The sequence below is a fragment of the Strongylocentrotus purpuratus genome, unplaced genomic scaffold, assembly GCF_000002235.5.
Source record: "Strongylocentrotus purpuratus isolate Spur 01 unplaced genomic scaffold, Spur_5.0 spur5_scaffold_15, whole genome shotgun sequence".
Taxonomy (NCBI): domain Eukaryota; kingdom Metazoa; phylum Echinodermata; class Echinoidea; order Camarodonta; family Strongylocentrotidae; genus Strongylocentrotus; species Strongylocentrotus purpuratus.
Window position 1 is genome coordinate 225,666 of NW_022145600.1, and position 14,217 is coordinate 239,882.

Here is a 14,217-nt window from a genome sequence, read left to right on the forward strand (position 1 = left end):
TGACGTCATCACCAAAGGTCTCTCATTACCAACATGCGTAGGTAATAAGGAACAGTTACAAATCAAGACATTTCAAATCAAGACATCAAGACAAAAATGGGATTGTTATAGTTAGTTCAAACACTTTTTGAAAGATATACATGCAGCCAATGAACTTACTGTAATTTTGAAACGATTTTGAAAGAAGAAATTAATCCCATGTTATCCGCTTGTTATGCTTTATAATTCGTTGATATTACAGTATATAACATATTGTAATTTAGTATGGGCCACCAGCGCCAAAATCAAAATCAACTCTATTGCAAAAGAAAGCCCTTCGTATTATGTATTGGTTCACCATTATTTATCTCACACAAGTCCAATATTTTACAAACTGAAAACCCTTACAGTATTCGACATAAATTCGCTACAGTGTTTACTGATCATGTTTAAGTATTTAAAAAATATGCTCCCTCTTTCATTTCAAAACTTTTACACTATGAATAAAGCTATTCACTCTTACCCTACTCGTAATTCCTCAAATTTTCATCTAGTATACCCGAAATAAATCCATAAGACACCATGGTCCTGACCTTTGGAACTTTCTCCCAGAATCTATTAAATCATGTTGCTCCCTCTCAGGGCCGTAGCCAGAGTTTGATGTTTGGGGGGGGGGGGGGACACATACATGTAATTGATCGACGTTCTGGGGAGGGGTCTAAACAATTTCAATTTTTTTTTTTGGAAGGGGGGGGGGGCACGTGCCCCCCCCTCCCGTGGCTACGGGCCTGCTCACTCTACTCATTTAAGGCCAAAGTTAAAACGATGTTATTATCAGAATACTCAAGGTAGAATGTCTGTGTCAACTCTTCATTGTTTATCATGTCATCTATTCATTTATTGCAAAAGAAAGCCCTTCGTATTATGTATTGGTTCACCATTATTTATCTCACACAAGTCCAATATTTTACAACCTGAAAACCCTTACAGTATTCGACATAAATTCGCTACAATGTTTACTGATCATGTTTAAGTATTTAAAAAATATGCTCCCTCTTTCATTTCAAAACTTTTACACTATAAATAAAGCTATTCACTCTTACCCTACTCGTAATTCCTCAAATTTTCATCTAGTATACCCGAAATAAATCCATAAGACACCATGGTCCTGACCTTTGGAACTTTCTCCCAGAATCTATTAAATCATGTTGCTCCCTCTCAGGGCCGTAGCCAGAGTTTGATGTTTGGGGGGGGGGGGGGGGGGAACACATACATGTAATTGATCGACGTTCTGGGGAGGGGTCTAAACAATTTCAATTTTTTTTTGGAAGGGGGGGGCACGTGCCCCCCCCCCCCCCCCCCCCCCCCCCCCCCCCCCCCCCCCCCCCCCCCCCCCCCCCCCCCCCCCCCCCCGTGGCTACGGGCCTGCTCACTCTACTCATTTAAGGCCAAAGTTAAAACGATGTTATTATCAGAATACTCAAGGTAGAATGTCTGTGTCAACTCTTCATTGTTTATCATGTCATCTCTTCTTTCATTCGAATCATTATCATCATCATCATCATCATCATCGTCTTCATCATCATCATCATCCTCATCTGCATTGTCAATATCACCATCATCGAAATTTGTATTTTCAATTACCTATCCGTATCTGCTTAATATGTGTTAATATATTCATGAGTTTTTGTCTGGGGTTGTCGGTTTTATCAAGCAATCTGCTTACAATGACAGTCCTTCTTCCGCAAATAATTGTATCATGTTTTATAATGTTTGAGGAAACTTAGTATTTATGACATTTTATATATATATATATATATTTGCTAATTTATGATTCATTGTCAGAAAAATACTTATTGTACTTTATATTATTAGTGTTATCGAAAAACTGTATGATTTCACGAATGCAGAAGAAAATATAATCAAATCAAAATATACTTATGTTATTTTATCTAAAGTCTTTTCAGTCTTCCGTTATGAAAATGTACTTATAACCCTATCAGGATTGGGTTTTTTCCTCTTTATAAGATGTAATTTTTCGCACTGCGACCTCACAAATCTTAACACTTTTCCTCGCTCGCAAATAAATGTTCAGACCATCACACCCAACTGCAAAGCATGATGCATTATGCAATATCTTGTATGGTGTATAAAGTGAAACAAATATTGAAATCATCCCTGATAATGTAAACACAATGTAGGGGTATATACCGAAGTCTAAACAATGTCTATTTTCTCTTTGAGATTTCCCTTTGTAGCCTAGGTGCCTTTTTTTCTTCAGAAAGTGTCCTTTTTTTCTTGGTGCCCCGCCCCGCCCCCCCCCCCCCACTTTCGAAGTCGCTCGGCCGCCCCTTTTCCCCAGTGAGTGGAGACTACAAACTTGCGATTGATTGGAGGACTTACGATTGATTTGGATCAATCGTAACTCTATAAGACGGGGACAACTAAGCTCTCATGAAATTCTCACAATGATACACATCTGAAGTTTGAAAACAATATTAAGGCTGCGGACACCAGAATATTTCGAAAACTAATAAACATTTATTGAGAAAATACAGGAAATGCCAATGCATATATGACTTTTTTTTCCCTTTCAATTCTATTTTCTCTTCTTCGTTCTCGTAGACATGGCCTCTACGGTAATACATGGCAACATTAGAATAAAGAATCATTACTAGTACTGTATAGAATAGGCACGCCGGAAACAGTTTGGGATGGGGGGGGGGGTTGGGGGTGGCAAACATTCCAGGGGGCTCACCTTCCAGGGGCAGTGACGTAATGAGAAAAAACGTTCGAAGGGGGGGGGGGCAGACGAAAAAATCTGCATCACCACCAGTCTTACATGTTACATGCAGCTCCCGCGGAACGTTTTTCAAAGTGGAGTATTAACGATCAGGTAGAGCGTAAATTAGCGTAGGGTCCAGGGCATGAGTCTCGGTAGGGGGGTCAAGGGGCTGAGCCCCGGAAGCTCAGGGGTTTTAGGTATTAAATAACGGTTAGATGAGCATCCAGGGGCCCTCTTTAAGGCCATTAACGTGTTCCAGGTGGGGAGCCCCCAGAAGCCCAGAGGTTTTAATATTTAACTACAGTCAGATGAGCATCCAGGGGCCCGCCCTATAGTGGGTCCAGGGGGCAGAGCCCCCGGAAGCTCAGGGGTTTTAGGTATTTAATTACGATCAGATGAGCATCCAGGATCCCGCCTTAGGGACATTGGTGGGGTCTAGGGGGCGTAACCCCCGAAAGCTCGGGTTTTTTAGGTATTTAATTACGGTCAGATGAGCCTCCAAAGGACAGAGCCCCCGGAAGCTCAGGGGTTTTAGGTATATTACGGTCAGATGAGCATCAAGGGGGCCGCCTTAAGGCCCTCGGTGGGGTTCGGGGCGGAGCCCCCTTAAGCTCTGGGGTTTAAGGCATTTAATTACGGTCAGATGAGCATTTTTTATACCTTATTTGTGACATTGGCAGGTCACTTATTTTTTCTCTCCGTCTTTCTTTCTTTTTCTCTTTAACATACTTTTTCAAAAAGTGAGGTGGGGGGGGGGGGAGGCTCGAGCCCAGCCACTTTGCAGACCATGACATAAAGGCTTCTAAATAAGCGTATTTTTCGCTCGACTGTAATTTGGGAATTTCTTATCGTCCAACAAACGCATAACAAGGTAAGACTTACAAAAAAAAATGGAGGAAAAATACCAGAAAATCATGTCATAACAACAACATTTGTAAATTACTGGTATCGAATAAGAAATACACCCCCCCCCCCCATCAGTACGCCAGCGTTCGGGGGCTCATGTCTTCTCACCCCTATAAAAAAAAACAGACACGCTTTCCCATTCTCGCACAATATGTCCATGATTATGATATGCGCTATTATAAAGACCTCCATTGATAAATACCGTATAGGTGGCATGCGCAATGTTTATGAAATTTAATTCCTGTGAACGTTTCTTTTCTTTGAATGGAATTGTATATGTGATTTAATTCAGGATTTTATTATTGTTATGTTCTTTTGGGTTAAAAATACAAACCATGTTTACTCCTTTACTGTTTTTTTTTTTTGGAGGGGGGGGGGGGCGTTTTTTGTGGGGGGGGGGGGCAAAAATGCGTTTTGTTAACAAATTCGTTGTTATTCACATTCTCTCTAGTATAGTTATATGGGAGATAAATTCAATGTTGTACAGTCAGTTTACATCTCAAATGCAGCTGTGCACATATTTAAAACATTAGACATGGCAACCAAGTCACAATGAAAACCATATATTATTAAAAACATTTACGAGACCAGCTTTGCCTTCGTGCTTCATTATGTTGTCATCCCTTTGGAATCAATGTGGAATTGTGTGGAGGTCCTACATAAACAGCACAACAATTTCGCCGTTCATTTCCGATTCTCTTGAATTCATAACGACTGAAATAAGATCCATTCAAGTTGCAAACTTCCGACGAATCAACAGTTTCCCAGTTGCATGTACCTGCATAAGGTCTTGCGGTACCGCAAAATATTTCGGGAACAAGGTGTAATTGCGCATTTGCCAGGTATATTGAGGTTCATTAAATTTTGTAAAATATATTCCACATATTACAGAATGTTACAATATATGTTTTCTTTACAGTTGTATTAGAAAAAGATATACAGGCTAGTACAATAGAATTTTAAATTCTTGACGATAATATTTTGGAGAGTGCAATTTTTATAATTTGTTTGATAGTCTGTTAAATAAAGAGGACTGTTTCATTGTTAAAGTACCTCACCCGTCTACATATCAAGCCCTATATATTTAAAAAAAAATTATATAGGCGACAGAAGGGGATCGCATCTGTTTATTTCAGTTCATCCTCGTGAAGCAATTGTTTATACATAAACCCACCGATCGGAAATAATAAATCTCTTAAAGGTTTTATTTGAACCCCATGATCTCTTTTTCAGCCAACATGAAAGTCTGAAGAACTTTGCAGGAATTGTGAATATGTCACGTATGTCCTATCTGTCAGCAGTGTCCTATAGAATTCAAAATATGCAAGGAAACCTGTTTACTTTTAAGACTTGACCGTCAGACGCTATTGAATGAATGATTGACTTGCTTTGGTAATAAATAGAGCTGTAAGGGGTACATGAGCATTACATGCAGGCACGGATCCAGGATTTCTTAGGGGGGGGGGCAAATTTGAAATCATGCGAGCCGAATATTGGTACGTTATGGTGACCAGCAGTGACGTAATTGGAAGGGGGTGGGTGCAAGTAGGGGCGAGTTTCTCCCCTCCCTCCTCCGCGAAGCGCGGAAGCTTTTACGTTTCATTAAATCATTAGAGAAAGAAGACGATTCGTTGTACCGTTCTCGACTCTTAATCCTTGTCTAAATTCAGTCTCCTTCCCCTCCTCCCGCGCTTCGCGCGGAAGCTTCGACGTTTCATTAAATTATTAGAGAAAGAAGACGATTCGTTGTACCGTTCTCGACTCTTAATCCTTGTCTAAATTCAGTCTCCTCCCCCTCCTCCCGCGCTTCGCGCGGAAGCTTCGACGTTTCATTAAATTATTAGAGAAAGAAGACGATTCGTTGTACCGCTCTCGAAGATAATCCGCATCTGAATTTATTTTGTTCCTCCTGCGCGAAGCGCGGAAGCTTTTACGTTTCATTTAATCATTAGAGAAAGAAGACGATTCGTTGTACCGTTCTCGACTCTTAATCCTTGTCTAAATTCAGTTCCCACCTCCCGTGCGAAGCGCGGAAGCTTCGACGTTTCATTAAATTATTAGAGAAAAAAGACGATTCGTTGTACCGCTCTCGAAGATAATCCTCATCTGAATTTATTTTGTTCCTCCTGCGCGAAGCGCGGAAGCTTTTACGTTTCATTTAATCATTAGAGAAAGAAGACGATTCGTTGTACCGTTCTCGACTCTTAATCCTTGTCTAAATTCAGTTCCCACCTCCCGTGCGAAGCGCGGAAGCTTCGACGTTTCATTAAATTATTAGAGAAAAAAGACGATTCGTTGTACCGCTCTCGAAGATAATCCTCATCTGAATTTATTTTCTTCCTCCTGCGTGAAGCGCGGAAGCTTTTACGTTTCATTTAATCATTAGAGAAAGAAGACGATTCGTTGTACCGTTCTCGACTCTTAATCCTTGTCTAAATTCAGTTCCCCCCTCCCGTGCGAAGCGCGGAAGCTTCGACGTTTCATTTAATTTTTAGAGAAAGAAGACGATTCGTTGTACCGCTCTCGAAAATATTCTTCGTCTGAATTCAGTTTCCCCCTCCCGCGCTCCCTCGCTACGCGTTTTTTTGGGGGACTACCCCACCGCCCCCCTGGCTACGCGCCTGCAGTCAGATGAATTTATGTGATACCTTGTCTGCCCCCGGAAGTTCAGGGGTTTTAGGCATTTAATTACGGTCAGATGAGCATTATTTTGATACCTAATTGTGACATTTGCAGGTCACTAATTGGCGTGGGGTTCAGGGGGCGGAGCCCCCGGAAACTCAAGGGTTTTAGGCATTCAATTACGGTCAGATGAGTATCAAGGGGCCCGGCTTGAGGCTTTTCGTTGGGGTCAGGGGGCAGAGCCCCCGGAAGATCAGGGATTTTAGGCGTTTAATTACTGTCAGATGAGTATCTAAGGGCCCGCCTTAGGGCCCTAGGTGGAATCCAGGGGGCTGAGCCCTCGTGTTTTTAGGCATTTAATTTAATCATGGTCACATGAGCATATTTTGATACATCATTATAATGTGTCACTGGCAGTTAACTATTTTTTCTTTCTTGCTCTCTTTCTTTCTATTTCTCTTTAATATACTTTTTCAAAAAAAGTGGGGGGGGGGGGGGAGGCTCGAGGATCCCGATCCCCGCCGTTCCGCGGGCCCTGACATGTAGGCATCTCAAGAAGCATTTTCTTGCCTGGCTGTAAATTTAGGAATTTGTCATTTTCCAACAAACGCATACAAAAGTACAATTTACTTAAAAGTGATGAAAAATCTCGGAAAATTATGTCATTTCAGCATTATTTGTAAACCACCGTTATGGAATTAGAAATAAACCACGTTTGAATTTTATTTCCCCAACCCCCCCCCCCCCTCCCCTATCAGTACGCCATGCCCCCCCCCCCCTCCGATTTACACCTTGTTGACGAGAAAATTACAACTGATATCCCTTACCTTTCTTCATTCTCTTTTTGCTCTTTCCCTTTCTCTCCTCTTTCCCTTTCCCTTCCCTTCCCTCTCTTTTAAGTTTGCCTGGGGGGGGGGGGGGGCAAGTTCATTTTGGCCCCACTCCGCTCCACACATTGTTGACTGATCTCCCCTTCTTTTCTCCCTTTTCTTTTCTTCTTCCTCTTTTTTGTTCCCTTTTAGCTCTCTTCTTTTCCTTTTCCTTCCTTCAGTTTTTTTTTAACGCGGGGACGGGGGGGGGGGGAGGCAAGGACCTTTTGCCTCCACCCCCCCCCCCCGATCGGGAAAATTGCAACTGATATCCCCCTTCTTTTCTTTTTCCTTCCCTTTATCTCATTTTTTCCTTTTTTTTCTTTCCCTTTCCTTCCTTCTCTTTTATTTTTTGATTGGGGGAGGGGGCAGCAGCCTGGGAGGCAATTCCTTTTGCCCCCGATCTCCTTCTTCCCTCTTTTCTTTTCTTCTTCTTCTTTTTTTTCCCCCTTTTTCTCCTCTTTCCCTTTCCCTTCTTTTCCTTTTCTTTCTCTCCTTTTTTTTCGGGGGGGGGGGGGGGGGCAAGGCCCGCTCGCCCCCCCCCCCTGGATCCGCGCCTCTCTACATGTACTAAATGTACATTCGTCTATTATGTAAAAATCAGACTAATTAAACGAGCGTGCTCGCTAAATTCAATTCGACAACTAATGATCATTATCTTCTCACAAAAAGACATTTTCAAACCTTATGGTTTTGAGGGAAGTTCTAAATTATTATTGTCATTCAAATTACGTTGGAATTTAACCTCGTCATTATTTTTGGCCTGCACATAGGACATAATACCGTTTTAACTTCAATAAACTGTATTGTAATTGGATGGTGAAAAATTAATATCCAAGTTTATCCATAGTCAATGTACATGGCGCTATAGGGTGGTGAAAAGTTAGCGTAGGGTGGTGAAAAATTAATTTTCCAGGTTATCCATAGACATTGTACATTACGGTAGGGTGGTGAAAAGTTAGCGTAGGGTGGTGAAGAGTTAATATTCCAGCTTATCCATAGACAATGCACATGACGGTAGGATGGTGAAAAGTTAGCGTAGGGTGGTGAAGAGTTAATGTTCCATCTGGGGCGCTTCTATAACCCGGGTGCAGATTGCTGGGCCCCACATGGGGCCTATCTGGGACCCATCTGGGCCAAATGGGCCAAGTGGGCAAGAGATTGGCTGGCCCATCTGGGCCAAGTGGGCCAGCCCAGTGGTAACCAGATAAAACCCAGATGGGCCCCACAACATTTTGCTATCTGGGAATGTACATGACGGTAGGGTGGTGAAAAGTTAGCGTAGGGTGGTGAAGAGTTAATGTTCCAGCTTATCCATAGACAATGTACATAACGGAAGGGTGGTGAAAAGTTAGCGTAGGGTGGTGAAGAGTTAATAATCCATAGACAATGTACATTACGGTAGGGTGGTGAAAAGTTAGCGTAGGGTGGTGAAGAGTTAATATTCCATAGACAATGTACATTACGGTAGGGTGGTGAAAAGTTAGCGTAGGGTGGTGAAGAGTTAATAATCCATAGACAATGTACATTACGGTAGGGTGGTGAAAAGTTAGCGTAGGGTGGTGAAGAGTTAATATTCCATAGACAATGTACATTACGGTAGGGTGGTGAAAAGTTAGCGTAGGGTGGTGAAGAGTTAATAATCCATAGACAATGTACATTACGGTAGGGTGGTGAAAAGTTAGCGTAGGGTGGTGAAGAGTTAATATTCCAGCTTATCCATAGACAATGCACATGGCGCTAGGGTGGTGAAAAGTTAGCGTAGGGTGGTGAAGAGTTAATCCATAGACAATGTACATTACGGTAGGGTGGTGAAAAGTTAGCGTAGGGTGGTGAAGAGTTAATGTTCCAGCTTATCCATAGACAATTAATGTACATGACGGTAGGGTGGTGAAAAGTTAGCGTAGGGTGGTGAAGAGTTAATGTTCCAGCTTATCCATATATGTACATAACGGAAGGGTGGTGAAAAGTTAGCGTAGGGTGGTGAAGAGTTAATAATCCATAGACAATGTACATTACGGTAGGGTGGTGAAAAGTTAGCGTAGGGTGGTGAAGAGTTAATATTCCAGCTTATCCATAGACAATGCACATGACGGTAGGGTGGTGAAAAGTTAGCGTAGGGTGGTGAAGAGTTATTATTCCAGCTTATCCATAGATAAAGTACATGACGCTAGGGTTGTGAAAAGTTAGCGTATAGGTGGTGAAGAGTTAATATTACCATTTATCCATAGACACTGTACATGGCGCTAGGGTGGTGAAAAGTTAGCGTAGGGTGGTGAAAAATTAATATTCCAGTTTATCCATAGACAATGCACATGGCGCTAGGGTGGTGAAATGTTAGCGTAGGGTGGGGAAAAATTAATATTCCAGTTTATCCATAGACACTGTACATGGCGCTATATAGGGTGGTGAAAAGTTAGCGTAGGTGGTGAAGAGTTAATATTCCAGTTTATCCATAGACAATGTACATAACGGAAGGGTGGTGAAAAGTTAGCGTAGGGTGGTGAAGAGTTAATAATCCAGCTTACCCATAGACAATGTACATGACGGAAGGGTGGTGAAAAGTTAGCGGACGGGGTGGTGAAGAGTTAATATTCTACTTTATCCATAATTGACAATGTACGTGACGCTAGGGTGGTGAAAAGTTGAGATCGTGAAAAATTATATCCATAGAAAATATGTACATGACGTTGACATAATGGTGAATAGTTTCTGTGATTTGGTATTTAAAGAGTCAATGCCCCTTTTCCCAGAGAAGGCATATTTATTTATTTATTTAGGCATGCATGCATGCATGTTCACAATTTCACAATTTATTGAAGTTAACATCACATGAAAAATGAATATAAAATAATATAACAATTCATTTCAATTTTAAAATCCATTTGAATTGACTTCACATGAAAAAGAATATAACAATGATTTATCATAGACACGTTGCAACTTATATACAGTTTTAAGAAAGAACACCTAAAGGTGATGAAACATAAGCAAATAGAGCTTGAATCGTGTACCACCTTTCAAATATATAACATATGACAAATAACATTTATGCATGACTTATAATTATGGTGCGGGGATATATTGCAATTCAAAAGAAGATAATAACTTTTTAATTTCTAACATACATGAGGTGAGGTCTTAGTATAATTCTTTGATTTGCCCCTAAGTACTGCGCTTTACCCCCCCCCCCCCCCCCCCCCCCATCATCTACTCTCATTATATCCGACCACCATGCCTATTTTAATTGGTAGCCAGCCATCGTTGCACTGATCATGCCTGACGGATACAATGCACAAAGAATACATTGCGTGTGTGTAGTATAGCGGTTGTATGTGTACAATGCGATCCTTACACTTATCAAATTGGCAATTTTTACACATTGGATGGGCTACCTTCATCTCCGATTAGGTGTGTGAAGAAAAGCTTCACCCCTCTGGAGCTCCGACGTCTTCGGCATCGGAGCTCCCTGGAGTTAGGCCATAGACTGACTATCGTATGCACACGTGGACTGCAACACACACACGCACAGGCTCTCATTCTCAACAAACGGTATTTACTCACATCTGCGATCATTTTACAACTCTTCGTCTTGGACGGAGCAATCTGTAAAAAGAGCTGGAAAACGAGTTCCTCTGTAACCCGACGATCCAAGTTCCCAACATACCTGTCAATAAAAGTGCAAATAATATACGATAAATATGGCATTAAAAAACAGCCTTAAAGTCAAACAAAATTAACAACCAAGATTGCATCGCACGCATATCGCATTGCAGTACAATACCGGTACGTATGCATGTACACACACAGGCTACAGGCACAGCTCTAAAGACTAAACGGAACGGAATCAAGTGTCAATTTTACTCACAATGTTCTTGGTTGGGCGTCTTCTTCGCACATCTGAAAGATAATGAGAGACAAGAAAATACACGTTAACTCATGTTATATCTTTTTTCAGTCCATTGGGGGAAATATCAACAAATTATGAGTTATTTTACTTACCATCCGAAAATACGGATCCATGCCCATACCGCCGTCCATGACGTTCATCTTTGCTGATGAATCGATCACCACGGTTGGGTTGATTAGACTCAAATGGGAGTCGTCTAAGTTGATTTTAACCGTTATATTTTTTCCTGTTTTATTTCGTGCACGTCGATTGAGCTGAGCCATTGGACACGGTCTTGTGTCCGAATACGAGAAACGACTGACTGCTGGTGAAGAGACTAAAGTACCAATCTCGACGAGGATCTCGTTAAGCTTTTCGAACCACTCTTTCGAGAAAATCATAATCATATCATGGCCTTCGGCTAGGCGTATCCGCAGGGTGGGAGCATATTATCTCGAGATGTGCTGAGAAACAAAAATCAATGAAATTGTAAACAAAAACAAACAAACAAAAATGAATAGATAATTACGTTGATTTATATATTGATAGTCAAATAAATGAAAAATTGAAAAATGATTCAAATAAATAAATCAATTGAATAAATGAATAAATATGAATTGTATGGATATACTATTTATTCAATTTCAGAGGCTTCGTTTGTTTGCTTGTTTGTTTTTTGTTCTTGGTAAAAAAAAAAAATAGGCCTATACTGTGAAGGGAAATAGGTTATCAGCTTAGGTTCATGGTGGGAGGGGGCAACCAGGGGCGGATCCAACTGGCGGCGAAACAGGCAGCCGGTGAATAAGCGGGGGTAATGGGCACTAATTTTGTTTTGCCCCGAAAATTTGAAAATCGCACCCTCCCCCCCCCCCCCCCTGACCACCAGGGGAGGGGGCCCGTCTTAACTTGTTAACAAATAAAGGTAAAATTAACGTGTTTTTACCTGTTTTTCCCCAGGGGACAAGAGACGATTACAATAAAACTTATAGACTAACGGCCCAGGGCGGCGATTTCTATTAATGACCGGGGGGGGAGGAGGGACGACATGCGATATTTACTAGTACATTCTGAAGGATGTTATGCGAGAGAGCGTAGCGACCGAGCAAGAAGATTTTTGCATTTTTATTAGTCTAAACGCTGCGCTATACTGGGCTCTCCAGAACCTAAATATGTGTTGCAGTATTTGCTATATATTTTTTGAGCACTGTCTTTTTCAAGAGCACATTTTTTTATTTTTTTTTATTTTCATATTAAAAAAAAAATGAGGGGGGGGGTCTATCAAAAGTCACTCACATAAACAAAAATGAGAGGGGGGATTTTTCTCGAAATTTTCAGGTGTTTGCATGGCAATCTCCCGGAAATTTCGGAAATAAAAAAAACGGGACCCATGTTTAGGGATTTGTTGTGAAAAAGTGACCCATTAGAGCGGCACACCCCCGTTTTTCTAAATACATTATGGGAGTACAAGCCCCCCCCCCCCCCGCCCCCGGGGGGCTGGGCAATCATGATTGTATTTGAAATAAAGAATCCCATTTTACATTAAGTACCTTGACCTTGTCGGAATAAATAGATTAAAGGTATTACAAAGTTTTGGTATGGGGTCATGAATTTGGTTCAAATTAACATATTGGAAGCATATGCGTTCCTACAATATTCAGTGATCGTTGTAGCGGTTGAAATCGAGTCTCAAGTTGTGAAATTATAAATAATAAACTCTTTATGTTGTATAGCTCCCTCTCAAGGTCAAGATATTAATTTAGCTATGAAACAATATTTCTTGACTAAAATCGACCGATTAGCTATTCCCGTTTGGAAATTTTATATCACAAATACATATTCTGAGATTTTCATGGTCGCAGCTACCATTGTACGGCCATATGCGTTATTTGAAATTTATCAAGATTTACCGGGAGCACCGGTAAATTTTTATATTCAATTTTTCTCGAAAACAGAAATGTTTTAGGGGCTAATTTTTTTAGTGCTTATAATACATCCACAAGGGCATCCAAATACGTCAAAATTGTAAAGATTCACTATCCACCCAATTTTCAAAATTTCCCAAAACTTTGTATTACCTTTGATAGAGAAATAGATAAGTTAATAGAGCTCTATATGCAGGGGCGTCGCTAGACCTTTTTTCAGTGGGGGGGGGGGGGGGTGTAGGGGCCACCGAATACCGACAAAAACTAGCCACCAATTACCGACAAATATATTAATGCAAATGTCCCCCAATGTCTACACATTTACCCTATAAATCCGGGGCTTGGAGCTAAATTATATGTCAGCCCCCCCCCCCTCCCGCGCAAAGCTCGGAAGCTTTGACGTTTCATTTAATTATTAGAGAAAAAAAGACGATTCGTTGTTTTATTTTCGACTCTTAATCCTTGTCTGGTTTCAGTTTTACCCCTCCCGCGCGAAGCGCGGAAGCTTTGATGTTTAATTCAATTATTACTCTCAATCCTTGTCTGAATTCAGATTCCCCCTCCCCCGCGAAGCGCAGAAGCTATGACGTTCCATTAAATTATTAGAGAAAGAAGATGATTTGTTGAACTGTTTTCGGCTCTTAGTCCTTGTCTGAATTCAGTTTCCCCCTTTGAAGATTCATTTGATCATTAGAGAAAGAAGACGATTCGTACTGTTTTCGACTCTTAATCCTTGTGTGAATTCGGTTTCTCCCCCGGTTACTCCCACCCCTCTTCTCTCAGGCTCTTATCCCCCCCCCCCTCTCTCTCTCTCTCTTTCATCCTCCCTTTCTTTTGTTTCATTTTCTCTTTTTTTCCCCTTCTTTTTTCCCCTTTTCCTTTCTTTTCTCTCCTTCTTCTTTTCTTTTTTTCTTTTCTTTCCCTTTCCCTCTCATTTTTTCCCGACCGCAGCGCAATCCTGGCTCTATATTCAAGTTCGCGTGTCTTTGGTGATTCTTCTCGGGAAAGCAGACCAGCAAGGTGCAATATTAAGCCCCTATTAGAATATTTTCTATTTTCTTTAAATACGAGAGAGATACTGTATAGTTATGATAGGCCTATTTCATATGGCCTATTTCAAATGAAATAGGACAGTAATACTCTATAAATATGAATAATGAATAAATCTGTATGAATAGGATTTCAGCCCTGGAGAACGGGAAGACAATATTGTAACGTGTATCAAAATGACAAATAATTGTAAGT

At 41.1% G+C, this 14,217-nt stretch overlaps 1 protein-coding gene across 2 annotated transcripts in view; it reads right to left on the bottom strand.

Moving 5' to 3' along the window:
• LOC577629 (nucleolysin TIAR) overlaps positions 1-11,280 on the bottom strand; it is a 48,141-nt gene extending 36,861 nt beyond the window's left edge. For both annotated transcript variants that reach the window (XM_011664448.2, XM_777843.5), the window contains exons 1-3: positions 11,164-11,280; positions 11,030-11,061; positions 10,726-10,828 (exon numbers count right to left, since the gene is read on the bottom strand). In XM_011664448.2, the coding sequence (XP_011662750.1) occupies positions 10,726-10,828; positions 11,030-11,061; positions 11,164-11,211 (183 nt within the window). In that variant the 5' untranslated portion in view covers positions 11,212-11,280. The remainder of the gene's footprint in view (positions 1-10,725; positions 10,829-11,029; positions 11,062-11,163) is intronic.
• Between the last annotated feature and the right edge of the window lie 2,937 nt (positions 11,281-14,217).